The sequence below is a fragment of the Rhinatrema bivittatum genome, chromosome 2 (assembly GCF_901001135.1).
Source record: "Rhinatrema bivittatum chromosome 2, aRhiBiv1.1, whole genome shotgun sequence".
NCBI classification, from domain to species: Eukaryota; Metazoa; Chordata; class Amphibia; order Gymnophiona; family Rhinatrematidae; genus Rhinatrema; species Rhinatrema bivittatum.
Genome location: NC_042616.1, coordinates 218,873,857 through 218,891,493, shown reverse-complemented (window position 1 = coordinate 218,891,493; position 17,637 = coordinate 218,873,857). Strand labels below are relative to the sequence as shown.

The 17,637-nt window shown below is 41.2% G+C and overlaps 1 protein-coding gene across 2 annotated transcripts in view; it reads left to right on the top strand.

Moving 5' to 3' along the window:
- HIBADH (3-hydroxyisobutyrate dehydrogenase) overlaps positions 1-17,637 on the top strand; it is a 333,702-nt gene that overhangs the window by 51,677 nt on the left and 264,388 nt on the right. For both annotated transcript variants that reach the window (XM_029589181.1, XM_029589182.1), the window contains exon 4: positions 4,398-4,519. In XM_029589181.1, coding sequence (XP_029445041.1) covers positions 4,398-4,519 — 122 coding nt within the window. The remainder of the gene's footprint in view (positions 1-4,397; positions 4,520-17,637) is intronic.

Here is a 17,637-nt window from a genome sequence, read left to right as displayed (position 1 = left end):
GGCAGATTGCATCTTCTGTCTTTGGGAGATCTTGGACGTGGACCTCTTTGCCTTCCCCTGCAACAGCAAAGTGAAGCATTTTTGCTCCCTGTTAAGGGATGACCGAAGGCCAGCCTTGGATGCCTTTGCCTGCCATTGGGTTGAAGGCCTTCTATATGCATATCCTCCGCTTCCCCTGGTAATAAAGACTCTCTTGAAGCTCCAGGGGGACCATGATTCTTATTGCTCCCCATTGTTCGAGGCAGGTCTGGTTCCTGCTCCTGTGGGAGAACCAATCGGTCTGGGGACCTCCCCCAACCTGATCACGCAGGATCAGGGCAGGCTGTACCATTCCAAACTCAGGGCATTGTTTCTGACAGCCTGGATGTTGAGAGGCTATTTCTGTGGCCCCTTGACCTCTTTGATGACATGCCTTGGGTCCTGGTAACTTCCAGGAAGCTTTCCACCAGGAAATTTTGAAGCCTGAATTTAGAAGAGTTTTTCCATCTGGTGCAAGGGCCACGGCTTGGATCCATTCGCCTGCTGGACTACTTGTGCCTTTCAGAGGCTGGTTTAAAGACCAACTCGGTCAGAGTACACCTGAGTGCCATCAGTGCTTATCACCAGGGTGTTGGCGGTACACCTGTCTCTGTGCAGCCCATAGTAGGGTGGTTTATATGGGGTTTGCTTCAGCTGAAGCCTCCCCTGCGGCCTCCTGTTGTGTCCTGGGACCTTAATGTGGTGTTAACTCGGCTCATGAGAGATCCTTTTGAGACTCTGCACTCCTGCAATCTGAAGTACCTGACCTGGTGTTATGCAGCAGGTGTGGAACCAAGGCCGATGGCTGCTTACCTTGGGAAGTAGATCTTCTAGGATCCGGAACTTCAATAAGTAGCGTGGAATGTGAAGCTCCAGAAAGTCCAGATAGCCCAACAGAGGAACCAGAAGGTCCGGAGACCACCCGGGTCAGAACTGGAAGCAGCAAGCAGGAACCAAGGCAGCAATCAGAAGGGCAGGCGGCAGACAGAATAGCTAGTACAGTCCGGGTCAGGGCAGGCGGCTACAACAGGAACCAAGGCAACAATCCGAAGGGCCGGCGGCAGACAGAATATCCAGTACAGTCCAGGTCAGGGCAGGCAGCTAGCAACAGGAACCAAGGCAACAATCCGAAGGGCAGGCGGCAGACAGAATATCCAGTACAGTCCGGGTCAGGGCAGGCAGCTAGCAACAGGAACCAAGGCAACAATCCGAAGGGCAGGCGGCAGACAGAATATCCAGTACAGTCCAGGTCAGGGCAGGCGGCTACAACAGGAACCAAGGCAACAATCCGAAGGGCCGGCGGCAGACAGAATATCCAGTACAGTCCAGGTCAGGGCAGGCAGCTAGCAACAGGAACCAAGGCAACAATCCGAAGGGCAGGCGGCAGACAGAATATTGAGGCAGACCGGGTCAATCAGGCAACAAGTAGTAGGAACACAGACCGAACACTCCAAACGCACTTGAGGCCAAAGCAAGAGAGGAGAGGAACGGCTTCCTTTAAATAGATCAAATTTCCTGCGCTGCCGCCGGCGCCAGACGTCAAAAGGGGGCGTGGCCGAACCCCGAGTCGCGCGGAGCCGAGGCACGGGAAGGATCAGCATCGCTGATAGCGTCGACAGGTAACACCTGGAAGGTCAGTTGTGGTCATTTCGGTGCACAGAGTCAGCGAGCTTCAGGTGTTGGTGACGTAGCTGCACTACATAAAATTCTTTCATGATAGGGTGGTTCTGCGTACTCACCCTAAGTTCCTGCCTAAGTTGCGATTGATTTTCATCTTAGTCAGTCATTCTGTCCACCTTTTTTCCCAGACCTCATTCGCACCAGGGAGAACGGGTTCTGCACAGCTTGGATTGCAAGAGGGCTTTAGCCTTCTACCTCGAGCGGACAGCAAGCCATAGGCAGTCCATGCAACTCTTAATCTTTCGATAAGAACAAATTGGGAGTTGCGGTTGCCAAGCAGACTTTATCAAATTGACTGGCAGATTGTATTTCCTTCTGATATGCGCAGGCAGACCTTCAGCTTGGAGGCCATGTCAAGGCTCACTCCATGAGAGTAATGGCGGCTTCGGTAGCCCACTTGCGTGCGGTTCCCGTGGCTGAGATCTGCAAGGCTGCGACATAGAGTTCCCTCCACACATTTTGTGGCCCACTACTGTCCGGACAGGGATGGCTGACATGATAGCAGCTTCGGCCAATCTGTCCTTCGGAATCTTTCAGCTGTAGAACCCAACTCTCCCTCTTCGGGCCCATTGTTCGGGATCAGGCTGTCTCCCTGTGTTTCCAACAGCACCACTGTTTTTTGGGCCTGTTGGCACCCGGTTAGGCACCTTTTTGCTCTTCTTGTTGCTCGGGAACAGCCTGTAGCTTGGTATTCACATATGTGTGAGGACTACTATCCTGCTTGTCCTCAGAGAAAGTTGAGTAGCTTACCTTTTAACAGGTGTTCTCCTAGGATAGCAGGTTATAGGTAAGCAACTCTACTTTTCTTTGGCTTGTTAGCCTATTTTCACACTTGACTTTCCAACTAATGAAGGACCAGCTTTAACCTCACTCTGTCATTTATAAGGGGCAGGTTAGAAACCTAAAATGCCAGCAGCCTTCATTCATGGCATCTGTGCAGAGAATTCTTCTTTAGTCTTATTTATCTCCTTATTTAACCAGGGTGTTACAGTGACAATTTGAGGGACATGGGTAACTGGTCTCTTGGAATCCAGTCTCTAATTGGCTAATTGCTAGGTGTAAAGGCTAACTCTATGGTCCTTTAAGGCTTACATGTCTTGAACACGATTTGGGTCCAGAAATTAAATCTAGATTGTCTGCATGATAACGTACAGCAGTGCCACTAAGACTTGTCATCTGGTAGGTGTTATATTAATGATGATTCATATCTAGGGATGTTGCAATCTAGTACAAGATTGGTTATCTAACTATTTTACTTGCTTTCAACAAAAATTCTTAACTTTTTTTTGGTTCTCAATCCCCTGGTCTATGATTGAATAGACCAGGTGATCCGTGCAATGCAGGGTACACTGGCTGGCTTTCTGATTCTTTGGGGAATATACTTGCAAATAATTGTTTGCTAATTGCAGGACTGTGTGTTTGGAGTATTTTATGTTTCCCTGCTTATTTTGAGTTTGAATTAGTAGAATTCATCAGGCTCTTCTTGATTACCAATTTTTACATTTTAAAATATACCATTATGCTCCTTTGGGGGAGACTGCAGAGAGAAAATACTCCATTAGCTCAAATGCTGCATGAAAGTGTCAGGTGGGGCTGACTGGGCTTCCTGAGGTGGTGGAAACGCTTTTATTTGTTAGTATGAAGAAGGATGCTGTACATTCTCTCACATGAGTGAAAATGTACAGAGAGAGAGCAAATTTAATGGGAAATTGAGGTCATCGTCTTTTGCAATTGGTGCTCTTCAGTTTGCTGGCCCAATTGGTCAGCAGTATATTTTTGCCATTCCTGCACTGTTCGTAATTATGGTAACAAAATGTGCTGTGCATGGAAATGAAATTTTGTAAAGTTAACAGTGCCTCACTATTGTTGAGGCAGCGTGGGAGCATGCAGGGCTGAGAAGCAGCCATTGGAGAGCCATGCAGGAAAGGGTCAGAGGGAGAGTAGAGACACAAGTGTATGATTTTTTTATTTATTTAATAATCCTGGATTTTCTGCCTTTTCATATGTTAGCACAAAGATTACAAAAAATAAAAAATATAATATTGAGGGTGAAAGAACTATTTCTTTGGCCTAGGACAAAGGTCCTGACTGGCTTAAAAATGGACTTTTATGAAATCTTTAACATCTTTTAAATAACAAAACACACAAATGTGCTTACTGGTAAATTTTGTTGCCTCAGTGACTCTGTCCGTTCCTTTATATATGCCAGCTAATGTCTTCTCTTGCCTTTGTGCTGTCTTTGGGGGGAAAAACATTTTGCACTATTCTTGTTTAGCAGTTAATGTACATGAGATCACAGATCAGTCAATGCAGATGAAAATTTCATACATTTATCTTATGTTAGTCTTTAGCTTCTTCATAAGGTTTTGCTGCACAGTGACAGGCCATAATTTGCATTTCTGTAATTCCTGCCATTCATACAGGGTCCAGAATCAACAGATATTTCAAGCAGCAGGCCTCCAGGAACAGCTAAATGGTCCTATGATTTACAAGCTGACTCTTATCACAAGACACAGTACTTTTTAGAATGATCAAAGAATCTGAGTTTTTTTCATGCCATTTTATCTGTAGCAAGCAGCATGATGATTATTATTGAACTACAGATGTAAGAGGATATTGGATTTTTATTTTGCAATAGTATACACTGCCTAGCATCCAGAAAAACTCCTTTTGTTTTGAATACAATTTTTATTTTGCAGGAAAGTGCAAAAGGGCTCATTGTTGATAGACTCCAGCACGATTGATCCTGTAGTGTCCAAGGAACTTGAAAAAGCAGTTGAAAAAATGGGAGCTGTGTTTATGGATGCCCCTGTTTCTGGCGGTAAGGGTTTCCCTTGAAAGACTGCAGTCATAACTGTGTTTAAAGATGCTGGCTTCTGCCAAGCAAATATTGTATGTTCCTTAGTATTTTGCTTAGGTTTTTTCTCTCTTGTTCTTGGTATGGTCAGCTTTGACTGTCTGAGGTGGACATGTTCACTGCTACTAAACCTTATGGAAAGAATTTCTAGGTAGCATCATGATTTATGGCCTTATTTACTCAGCTCTTTTCCCATAGAGAATGGAGAGAGAACCTTAGCAAATCAGGCCCTTAAGATTGCTGAAAATATCACCTTGTTTCTCTACATTGAATCTTTTAAAGTCTTCTTAAAGTCTTTGATATAATTTTACTTTTTATTACAAATTCCCCCCACCCCATTAGGTGAATTTTAAAAGCCCTACGTGCACCAAAGCCGGGAGATATGTGCGTGTCTCGGGCCAGTGCATGCCGCATGGATTTTATGAAGTGCTCGAGTATGCAAGTATCTCGTGTATGTGCAAATCAAAAAGTTAAAAGGTGGGGCAAGGTCTGGGCAGGACATAGGTGTTTTGGGAAGGTGACTTGAAATGTGCACGTAAATACTTATGCACACTAGCGCACGCTGGGGTCCTCTACCGTGTAACTTTACTTCTGCTATGGATGGCGTGCAAGGTGTGTTTTGTTTTTTTTTTAAATAAAAAAAAAAAATTAAGGCTAGTCAGTGGGGTTTGAAGGGCTAATAGGGTAAAAAGGATGCTGTCTAGCTGGGGGGGGGGGTGAGGAAGTCGGGAGTGAACTGGGAACAGACTGGGGAAACTGGTAATTGTGTTGGTACACTTATCGAATAAAATCCTCCCCCACTTACATGGTAGAGCGGGCATTTGCACGCACATCTACGCATGTACAGCCGATTTTACATCATGTGTGTGTTCTGTAAAATGACTTTGTCCATTCGTGCGAGCCGCTATACGAGAATACACGTACGCCCAACTGGCTGTTCTAAGTTTACTGTCCCTAGCTGTTTATTTCAGTGCATATATCGGCAAGGTACCTATCTAGTTTTCTAAAGTTTGTGTTGCAGCTTCCTGGTTTATATATCCATGCCATCTGTCATGAATAAATGTAGGAGGAACTTGCAAAAACTTTAAATACTAATAGCCTCTCAAAAAATAAACCTTAAAAGAAAAAAGGGCAGTAATAATAGACCACATTTCCCTGCCAACTGAAGCGTCATGGCTGCCCCCATTTATTATGTTAGGTAAGAATATCGCCTGTTGATTTAATAAATATTTCTATGGAAGTGGTCTTAACTTCAGTATATTGTATGATTGCCTTGCTTTTGAAATTTATCTGTCTTAACCTTTTGACTTCCTGGCTGCTTAATTATATCAGGTGTCCTCAGAGCTTCCCTATACAGTATTATCTTGCCCACTCAAAGACTGTTTCTTCATAGTGATTGTCACTAATCTTTTAGTCTCTGAATATAACATACATAGAAGATATCGGCAGAAAAGGACCACTTGGTCTATCCAGTGTGTCCATTTGTGCCTGTCTATTGCGTTGTCACAGACCTTACTTGATCTATTTTTGTCTTCCGCCTTCCTCTGCCATAAATGTCCCTTTGCATGCTTCTATTCCCATGCAAGCTTCTATTCTGCCACTGCTCTTTTCCTTGTAGAATTTCCACATAGTCAGATGCTCCTTCTGTTTCTTTTTTTGACGCCTACTAGATATTTAACTGTTTGATTCATAATTCCCCTTGTCTGTCTGTCTCTTCTAGAGAAATATATCTTTAGCTCCTTCAGTTTCCCTATGTATGACTTACAGTGCAGCCCATGCACCATTCTGGGGCTCTTTTGAGTTGGCTCTTGTCCGGGTTCTTTTATAGATGTGGTCCCCAGACATGAACACAGTACTCAAGGTGAGGTCTTACTGGAGACCTGCAGAGAGGTACTTTTACTTCCTTCTTTCTACTAATGTCTCTCTTTGTGCATCCAAGAATACTATTAGCTTTGTTTACTGCTTTGTCACATTGACTGACTTGGCTACCTTGACATCATTGGATTTGATAACCTCCAAGACTTTCTTGTTTGCTGACCACTAGCTCTTCACCCTTGGATTTCGGCATCCCAAATACATGATTTTGTATTTTTTTGGATTAGTGTTTGCGTATCTTCTGACTCTTTTCCTAAAATGTTAGTCATCTTATTTATCCCCCCCAGTGTGTCTACCCTTTTGCAGATTTTAATGTCTGCAACTGGGTACATTTCCCCTATTATCCCTTATAAAGTCATTGAAGAGGATTAGGCATAGCACTGATCCTTGTGGCACCCTGCTGGTCAGTCTCCTTTAACCATGACTAAATCCTTTTGCTTAACCAATTTTTCATCCAGTTTCTAATTTTTCCCTCCATCTCCGACTAGCTTGCCTGTTCACCAGTCTTTTTCTACCTTTTATTTGCTCTTCTATGGCACCTTTTCATCTGTAAATCTACTGTACTTGAGTGATCAAAATTGTGGCCCACTAATACTAGTTTAAGTAGTAAAATTTAACTTTTTTGTAACAATTTAATTAAAATGCGCTTGCATAATATATAAATTATACAAATTAAAAAAATATGGTATGTATTATGAGCAAAATATCATACAACATAAAGTATAAACATGTTTTTATACAGTAACCAGGTAAACCTGTGTCATATACCATTGAAATTGATTTTTTTTAAATACTGTATATTTTAGAAAGTGCCATATAATACTTAAGCTATAGAGTCTAGCTGTCAAAGATAAAGTATATAGGATTATTAAACAAAAAGATAAAAATTATGATATACCCCACAGTCTCCATAAAAAAACAAAAGCTGCCCCAGCCTCATTTCTGTTTTTATTTGCTGCTTGTGGCAGCAGAAAGAAGATGGGGTAATGCAGCAAGCCTGCAAAATCTGCAGTAGTAATGGACAGTGGGGGAAAAAAGGGGATTTGAAGAAAACTTGAAAAATGGACAAGGGTTTGGAATATGAATTTCATGGTTTATAAAATGTAAAATGATGAACTTGGGGCACAAAAAAGCACTAGCTGCATATCATTGAGAAGTACAGTGGCTGGAAACTGTTAAATAAGAGAGAGAGAGATCTAAGACTAATCATATCGGATGACCTCAAAGTATCCAGCCGATGTAATAAAGTAACTGGGAAGGTTTAACAGTATGCTCTGTTGCATAAGTAGAGGCATCGTCAAGAATATAGGTCACACTTTGACTACTGTGTACAGTTAATATCTATAAAGATACTTAAGAAGATACAAGCAGTCAGAGAAGGGCTAGTAAAGTGACACAAGGCCTAATCACAAACCCTACATAGAAATACTTCAGACGCTCAAAATATGCTTGCTGGAGGGAAGAGGAAAGGAGGACTAGGAAATAGTTTTAACTTAACAGGCTTGAATAAATTACATAAAGTTAAATCTTCCATAGAAAAGGAATTTTAAGGATAAGGGTTCATGGTGAGAAGTTGGAGGAGACTGGTTCAGAGGAAACATGATACAATATTTCTTACCGAGAGAGTGGTTGATGCTTGGAATAACTTAATAGCAGAGAGGCAGTGGAAAGCAAGTGCTGTGACAGAATTCAAGCATGCTTGGGATAGATACAGAGGATAGTAGTAGGGTAGGATTGGGAAGTTGCAATACTTGAAACAACCTACCTTCAACTCACGAGCAAAGAGGCAAGGGGAGAGGTGATGAGGAAAATCAAGGGATAGGTAAAATAAATGCAGTCTAGCGCATCACGAGCCTGGGTAGCTGCTGGGGAACTATCCGGTTGTAACTGCCCAGAAATTAACCACGTTGATGCTGATGGATTGGTGGTGGACAAGTACCTTCTTGCAAAGGTACGGTTGACTTAGGTGGCCAGATGTTAAGGCAACAGTTCGCTAGTTTGTTTTAATAGCTGTTTTAGATGATATAGAATTTGGTAGTAAGACATGATGGGGGTGGGGAGAGGCTGGGCGTTGGATTAATTTTCGAAAACTCTATACTCCATTATTTATCTATTTTATGGACATATTTTGCCTTTTCAGTCATTTCAAAGCAGATTACGTTCAGGTAATTGAAGGTATTTCCCTGACCTCAGAGGGCTCACAATCTAAGTGATCTGTCCAGGATGATAGAGAACCAATGAAGAAGGCAGCAACAACTGACTTTAAGGCGAGCGACCCTACTGTCAAGTTTCTACAACTGGCAGCTAGGATATATGCTTGGCAGCGTTGACTTCATAGCTGGGCAAGTTAGATGAGTCAATTGGCCTTATCTGCTGTCTTCTACAATGTTACAGTATTCCAAGGCCCTTTGCTGCTGTTTAGAGTATAATAACAAATCCGAGGGAACAGTCTCTCACAGTAGCTCACAAGTGTCCATTTGAAAAAGTTTTATTATTTACCAAAAAATTAGAAATCCAAATTTACAACCTAATGTTCTTTATGAACAATTATCTAAATTTTATAAGAAACATTTAAAATTTCTTTCAATGCAACATTAATAGAATGCAGGATAACACCTCTAAAAATGCACACACTATCATATCCCACACACTTATTCATACCACACAACCCACCCCAAATTTTTACACCCCAAAATTACCAATATTGGCTTACACCCCGCTGCTCAAACAAACATGGCTTATCTTGAAAACTGCTGGTTATGTTGTTGTTCCCAAAACTCTCAATTTACAAACAGTCTGGAAATTCAAAGTTAATTCCTAACAGTTCAAAAAGTTGTGAAGCTCCCCTGAGAAATAATCCTCATAAAATATATATATATATATATATATATAATGCGGTGATGTTTTTATAGCACTCAAAACGTGTGCTTTATTTCTGAAGCTTGCTGTGCTGCAAATAGCTCAAAGGCTGCTTGTCCCACCCGACTATCAACGTCTTTAAACAATGCCCAATGTTTCAAAGCAAGGAGAGCAATGATGGATGAGAGGATTGGAATTGTGACTGTGGAGTAATTGGCATGGTCCCCTGATGCAGGCAGTCGTGTACTGCAGCGTCGGGCGTTTCTTGGAGAAACAGTATACCATCGGATACTCTGACACTTTGGATGCATTTTTTTAAATGAACCTGGTGAAACGTGGTGATCCGTAAGAATTGGGTGTGTTTGGGATATTGCACACCATCGTTGCTCTCCTTGCTTTGAAACATTGGGCATTGTTTAAAGAAGTTGATCGTCGGGTGGGACAAGCAACCTTTGAGCTATTTGCAGTACGTTGAATGATCTTAACATTGCAGCAGCTCATTAATAATGAATTTAAATACAATTTTGTACATACACTAGACATGATGAGCCTTTGCGATAGATATAGAATTTTTGCGGACGATGTTAAATTCTACATCAAAATGAGTACTGCCTGGTCCTCACACTGAGTTCTATTGGTATCGGTTTGTCTGCCATCGGACAATGGTTGCAGCAGCACCAACAGATTGTCTCTAAACATCTCCAAAACAAAGTTTCTAGTTATCTAATGTTCAAACATTATCAATGTTCCTTCTAATTTTAGTTTTGAACAACTTTGCCTTTCCTATTTCATCTTACGCTAGGAGTCTCTTGGTGTGTGGATTGACTCCAAGCTGCTGTTTAATCATCATCTTAAAAACTGTGATTAGAAATGGCTTTTTTAAACTTACAGTTCCCCATGGCCTGAAGAATCTTTTAGACCTAATGATTTCAAATTAGTGGGTCAGGCCTCAGTGCTGCCCACTTTGGACTATTGCAGTGCCCTCTATCTTGGGCTCCCTCATTCATCATTAATACCTTTACAATTACTTCTAAATTCTACAGCTCGGCTGGTTAGTGGAACTAAGCTCATGGACCATGTCACCCTGATCCTTATCATCTTCAGTTGTTACCAGTTCGCTTTAGGGTCTAATCCAAAATACTGTTTCTTACCCATAAGCTTCTTAGTATGTCCTCCTTATCTTGGATTAATGTTTTGTTAAGAATTTATCAACCAACTAGACACCTTAGATCTCAACAAAGGGATCTTTTGAAGTGCCTTCAGTATGGGCGACGAGAATTGTCAGTGTCATGCGCTTTTTCGGTGGTGGGACCTGCAATGTGGAATACCATTCCAGCAACTTTGAGATTAATGGAGTGTTCCAAGAAGTTTAAATCAGTATTAAATCATTCTTGATGAATTTAGCATTTAGTAAAATTATGCCTTAATATTTAAACTCTTGTACCTTATTTGGACTTTGGGTGCTTGAACAGCTTCTATTTGTCTTTTGTTATGTTGTCTTATTTTTTTTGCTGGGTTTTTTTTTTGTGTTAATTCTGTAAATCGCTCAGAGCTTGTGCATGTAGCGATTAAGAAATTTTAATAAATACAAGTACTACGCAGTGGGCAATTCCCAAAAAAACTCAAACGAGGCTTCACTCGCAAAAACACTGGAGTTTTGAGGTTTTCACACATTGAAATAGTTAATAGTAATTTTTTTTTAAAAATTTTCTCAAGTGTTTTTTTTTTTTTTTTTAATTTTGGCCAGACAGCAACTCTCTATATCATGGCACCCTTGCTGGCCCTGAGGCTTGAAGGGAATGTTTTCTCTGAGATGATGCCTCAGTGTTGCTCCATGATAGGCAAGGAAGGGTTGCCGCAATGGTGTCAGCCATTTGCCCCTAACTCCTTGGGCTCAAGTGCATCAACTCTGAAGTATACTAGAGCCCTGCTTGTTCTGTCTGTTGTACTTGGCCCGAGTCTTCAATGCTATGTCCTGATCTACAAGGCTGACCCAACTATTTATTTCTAGGACAAATCATACAGTCGAGCCCCAGACTAGCCCTGAAGTGGTAGCATGTTTTCACCCTCCACCTTGCTTTCTTTATGGGCTGTTCAGAAGATCAAATTTATGTATCAGTACATTGACAAGTATTATAATTTTTGTCTTTTATATTGATCATCAGTAACGCATTTCTTTGAAATGAACACACAAGAAATTTTAAATTGAGCAGCCCAAAATACTTAACTCTGCAATATTTTATCAATAAATCTAGCTGTCAGATCTAGAACATTGCTCAAGTTTTTGCCTATATCCCTCCACACTTTTTTCCACACTTCCTGGCTGTCTGCCCTGTTGCAGATTTATGTTTTTGTAGGTGATACTAAAATCTTATTCATAAAAGGTTTAATCTATTTGCCATAATGGGTCAGACCAAAGGTCCATCTAGCCCAGTATCCTGTTTCCAATGGTAGCCAATCCAAATAAAGTATCTAGCAAGTACCCAACAAATATATCCCATGTTACTAATGCCAGCAACAAGCAGTGGCTATTCCTTTTTGATTAATAGCAGTTTATGAACTTGTCCAGAAACATATCCAAACCTTTTTTTAAACCCAGTTACACTAACTGCCTTAACCATATCTTCAGGCAATGAATTCCTGAACTTAATTGTGCATTGAGTGAAATGTTCTCAGATTGTTTTAAATGTGCTACTTTCTAACTTCATGGCGTGCCCCTAGTCCTTCTAATATCTGAGAAAGTAAATAACAGTCACATTTATCTGTTCAAATCATGATTTTGTAGACTATTCATATCCCTACTTTGCTGTCTCTTCTCCTAGCTGAATAGCCCTAACCTTTTTAGTCTTTCCTCAAAGGGGAGCCATTCCATGTTCTTTATAATTTTGATTGCCATTCTCTGTACTTTCTCCGACGCAACTATATCTTTTTTGAGATGTGGCGACCAGAATTGCACACAGCATTCAAGGTACGAACTCACCATGGAGCAATACAGAGGCATTATAACATCCTCCGTTTTGTCATTCCTTTCCTAATAATCTAACATTGTTTGCTTTTTTGACCGCCACAGCACACTGAGCTGATGATTCAATGTAATATCAATTATGATGCCCAGATCTTTTTCCTGGGTGGAAATTCCTAATATGGAAAACTAACATTTTGTAACTATAGCATGGGTTATTTTCCCTATATGCATCACCTTGCACTTATCCACATTATATTTCATCTACCATATGGATGCCCAATCTTCCAGTCTTGCAAAGTGGTCCTGTATTTTATCACAATCCATATGTGATTTAACTACTCTGAATAATTTTGTCATTTGCAGATTTATCACCTCACTCATCGTATTCTTTTCCAGATCATTTATAAATATATAAAACGCCCCAGTCCAAGTATAGATCCCTCAGGCACTCCACTTTTTACCTTTTTCCATTGTGTGAAAACTGACCATTTAATCCTACTCTGTTTCCTGTCTTTTAACCAGTTTGCAATCCACAAAAGGACATAAAAAGTTTAATCTATTTAACTAAAAAGTCATGGGATAGGAGATTTTCTTAGAAGCCTCTCATGAGGCACTTTGGTTAAAACACCTTCTGAAAATCCAAATACACCACATCTACTGGTTCACCTTTATGCTCATGCTTATTACCCCTTCAAAAAATGTAGCAAATTTGTGAGGCAAGACTTCCCTTGGGTAAATCCATGCTGGATGTGTCTCATTAAATCATGTCTATCTATATGTTCTGTGATTTTATTCTTTATAATAATTTCCACAATTTTTTCCCGGCCACAACTCAAAAATGTAAAGACTGGGATTCCCAGAGGTGGAGGATTCCGAAAACCTTAGGCCTAGAGCTCAAGCAACTGTGTGAAAGTGGCGCATGCTCATTAGGTACTTGTCTTTCCTCTGGGCCTGGTTGCTTGCCCGTTGCTACATGAATATACAAGCAACATACAGTAACTACATGAACAAAGTAATAAAATATTGGATATAGGACAAAGTGGAGACTCTACTAGAACTAGAAACAAATCTTGTACAAGAATTTTGTCAGCAATGCAGAGGAAACACTTGATGTTTATGGACCGTTAAAAAGGTTTTATAGTCACACGGCCTGACATGGGCCCCAATGAGACTTAAAAGTGATCGTGAACAATTAACATTGTCTATTTGAGTCAGACTAGGAGGTTCAGAGATTACTGGATCAGCAAGGGAAAGCTTCAGCTGGAGGAGGAGAATAGATGGGCAAAATGAGAGTATAGAATCGGATGGATAAAAGGCAGCATTATAATTTGCCAGCAGTTTGGAAGGGCCCTGGAGCGGATTGCATAGTGGGCAAGAACTATGGAATGGATGTGACTTTGTTTTATTTCTTTTTTTTTTATATTTTGGTGGGAGGGGGTGCAGGTTTGCTTATAGGTACTAAGAGATCAGCGGTGGGGGGGGGGGGTTTGTGGGAACATGGAGAGGTTTTGGGACTTGAATCTGGTTATAGCAAGCTCTGCACATGGAAAAGTAAAGGGGTCTCAGCAGAGGTTGCATCATCTTGGTGATGAGTTTAGCAAACACACTGCAAGAAGGTGCCTGTCCCATAGTGCAGTGGTTCTCAGCAGGTATGCAGGACACACTATTGTGTCGCAGAGTCCTGGGATGTGTGTCGCCGAGCCAGCAGAAGAGTGATCTTGCTTCATCAGTCTTGGCAGGAGTTGGCTAACTTTTTTATTGGGTATGACAGGAAGCTGCTCTTGCTTCCTTCTCCTCTTTCTGGCCAGTGGGAGATTATTCCTTCCTCCTTCACCCAGATCAGAGCGTGATATCACCAACACCTGTTCATATGGGCCTGGCAGGACACCAACGTCCTCTGCCTAGCCTGGCAGTGACGCTGCTGATGCTCTCTTCACCCCATGGAGCCTGGATGTGAAAGCAGGAGCATGAGGCAGAGAGGTGCATGCTCTACTGCTGCTACCTCCTCATCTTCCTTTCCTCAGTGCTTCTTGCCCTCATCTGCTGCTGATAAAAAGGGAGGGAGGCTCTGGATTGGTCTGAAGTCTTTTCTGCTGTCTGGGAGCCAGGAGGAGAGGGAAATGTACTGGACAGGAAGGCGTGGGAAGATACGAGTTTTGTGAATACAGTTAAGTTGCTTATGTTGGGAGCCTAACATTTGGTTTGTGGTTTCCTCTAGAGCATACATGTTTAGATGTTTAAATCTGTCACTGTAAGCTTTCTAACAAAGATCACCGACCATGTGGTTTAGATCCTTTTGATGGTGTGGTCTCTAGAATTGTATACAGTATTCCAAATAAGGTCTCAGCAGGGCAATATCACCCCCTCTTTTCTGTTGACCATCCTCTCCCTATGCACCCAAGCTTTTGCTGTCATAGCATTATCAATTTGGCCACCTTAATATCTTCAGATATCACACCCAGATCCCATTATTTTCATGCTCCCTTGAGCTTTTGCAGCCCAAATGCTTTACTCTATAATATTTTATCAATAAATCTTAGCTTTCAGATTCTAAACCATTCCTCAAGTTTTGCTAGATCCTTCCTCTTGTTTGACATCTTCCTAGTGGTCTACCCTGTTGCAGATTTTAGTATCACCCACAAAACAAATCTTTATTCATAAAAAATTTAATCTATTTGCCGTAATGGGTCAGACCAAAAGGTCCATCAAGCCCAGTATCCTGTTTCCAACAAATGGCCAATCCAGGTCACAAGTACCTGGCAAGATCCCAAAGGGTAGATAGATTTTATGCCTCTTATCACAGGGATTATGTGGTGGATTTCTGCAACTCCACCTTAATAGTTTATGGACTTTTCTTCCAAGAATTTGTCCAAACATTTTTTTTTTAATGCAACTACACTAGCAGCTTTCACCACATCCTCTGGCAACAATTTCCAGAGCTTAATTATGCAGTGAATAAAAAAAAAATCTTCTCTTAGTATTAAATGTACAACTTAGTAACTTCATTGTGTCCCCTAATCTTTGTGCTTTTTGAAGGAATAAACACTTACTAATTCCGGTTTTATAATGTCCATGATATTGCCCATTTTTGACTATGCAAAACTGTATGCCAATCCTATATAATACATCAAAGACAGGTAATTCCATTTACCGCCATAGACCATTAAGCAAAGCCGTAGTGGAGCATGTGCCTGTGTTTTTGATAACATAACTTTAAACAACCCTCTACCTCTCTCTTACTCCCATCCCCTTAACAGCCCTTCTCCAGATCCATTCCATTCCCTTCCCTTCTCCCACCCCTCTTACCTTCCTGACACTTCCCCCCACCTTTATACTTCCCTGTAAGATAAAGTCCCCAGAGTACTAGTGACTTCTACCAAGACAGACACTAGCATGCTAGAAACCGTATCAAATACAAGGCAGATTCCAGGTGGGGGTGGTGATGACATTACCAGTACAATCCTACTAATGGCCCTTCCCTAAGTAAACCAAGAGTAGTAAAACTCTCCACCTTAACCCCAACATTCTCCAAAACCTACTCAACCGTAACCAGCTATATATATTAAGCCTATGTCCAGAGACCTCTTGCCATTGAAGACCCCAAAATACACTCTTAATGTTTCTTAATACACTATGACAGTGGTTCTCAACCTTTTTTCTATCAGGAAACTCGTGAGAGATGATGCTCACATGCGTGACACGCTGAACACATGACCATCATGGGACGTAATATAAACATATGCTCTGCATTCACAGGAGTCCCCCACTTCCTAACAAGAAGAAGAACTAAGACATTTCCTTGTACAACTCACCATACAAAAAATATATTCTGATTCAGGTATCTTAACAGCATTACAAACTCCCTCTATTACCAGGTACATTGTAAAATAATACAAACAAACCCTACTCTGAACATGTCTATCAAACCTGCCACATCTCAGCAGTACTAACTCCAAGAAATGAAACAATAGTCCTACCCATGAAAAGGCAGAAGTTCACCACCAGTGCAATATAATATTGAGAAAATTCAACAAATAAGGCTGATACAAACCTCTAGTAAAGTACCTCATGTCAGTCACATACACACAAACAGATCTGCCTTCACCAAATACAGTACCTGATTCACTAAGGGTTTTTCTCAGACATAAAAATGGGAGAAAAGCCTTAATGAATCTGGCCCATAGAATAAAAGACCACAAATTGTAAATGTGGAAACATTTCTTGGAATGGTAATGCCAAAATCATTTTCTGCATGCAGTGCAAAACTAGACACTAGAAACAAAAATATATTTCCTCCTACCTACACTAAGCAAAGTTCAAAGAGAAGAAGTGCATATTCTCAAAACTGACATAGTATGGACCTTGTATGCAGTCACTCCCCTCTATGCCCCCATCGCCCCATACTTCTCCCAGCTACTCAGTCATCCCTTCATATGCTCATATCCCTGTCCAACATTCGACACCCCATGCTCCCTCTCTCCCCTGTTCAACTCTTTCTGCTCTTCTCTCTCCCCTTCCCTACCCAGAATACCTCTACCCACCTCTTTCCTACCTCTTCCTGCTCAGCAGCTCCACACCCCCATCTCTCTCTCCACTTCCATCTCTTCCCTGCCCAACAGCCCCAAATCTCCCTCCTCCACCTCTTCCTCCTCCACCTCTCCCTACCCAGCAACTCACCCCTTCCTGCCCAGCAAACTCACTACCGCTTCTTGCTGTAATATATTATTAGAGGAAGGAAAAGACCTCAGAATCCAATATCTATAGATTCAACATGTCTCGGATAATTTATTTACTGTTCTAAAAAATCTTATAAAACCGTCCAGTGTTTCATTCATTCTGAAAAATCTTTTTTTTTTTTAATGAAGTTTTCTACATTTTTTCTAAAAGACTTCTCATAATGAATGCTGAACCTCCACGCCACTGCCGATGGCCAGCATTTCGCATAAATCAGCTGCTTCAGGACAATGTGTTTTTTTTTTTTTTTTTTGTTTGGCGGAATAAATTAGAGCAAAATTCTTTGAACTGGAGCAAACCACTCTCTAAGGAAAATGTCTTATAAGTCATTTAATAATGTTTCAGCAAGAAGTGTTATTTGTAAATTAAAATAAATTGCTTATGTTGGGAGTCTAAAACTTGCTTTGTGATTTACCTCATATTTGTTTGGAAGATTTCACAGGTTTGCTCTAGAGGTATGAAAGGATAGGGGAGATATGATAGAGACATTTAAATACCTCCAAGGGATCAATGCACAGGAGGAGGGCCTGTTTCATGGAAAGGAGGCTCTAGAATGAGCATTTAAGGGATGAGAGTGAAAAGAGGTAGACAGGAATGATCTAAGAAAATATTTCTTTGCAGAAAGGGTGATGGATGCATGGGACAGCAT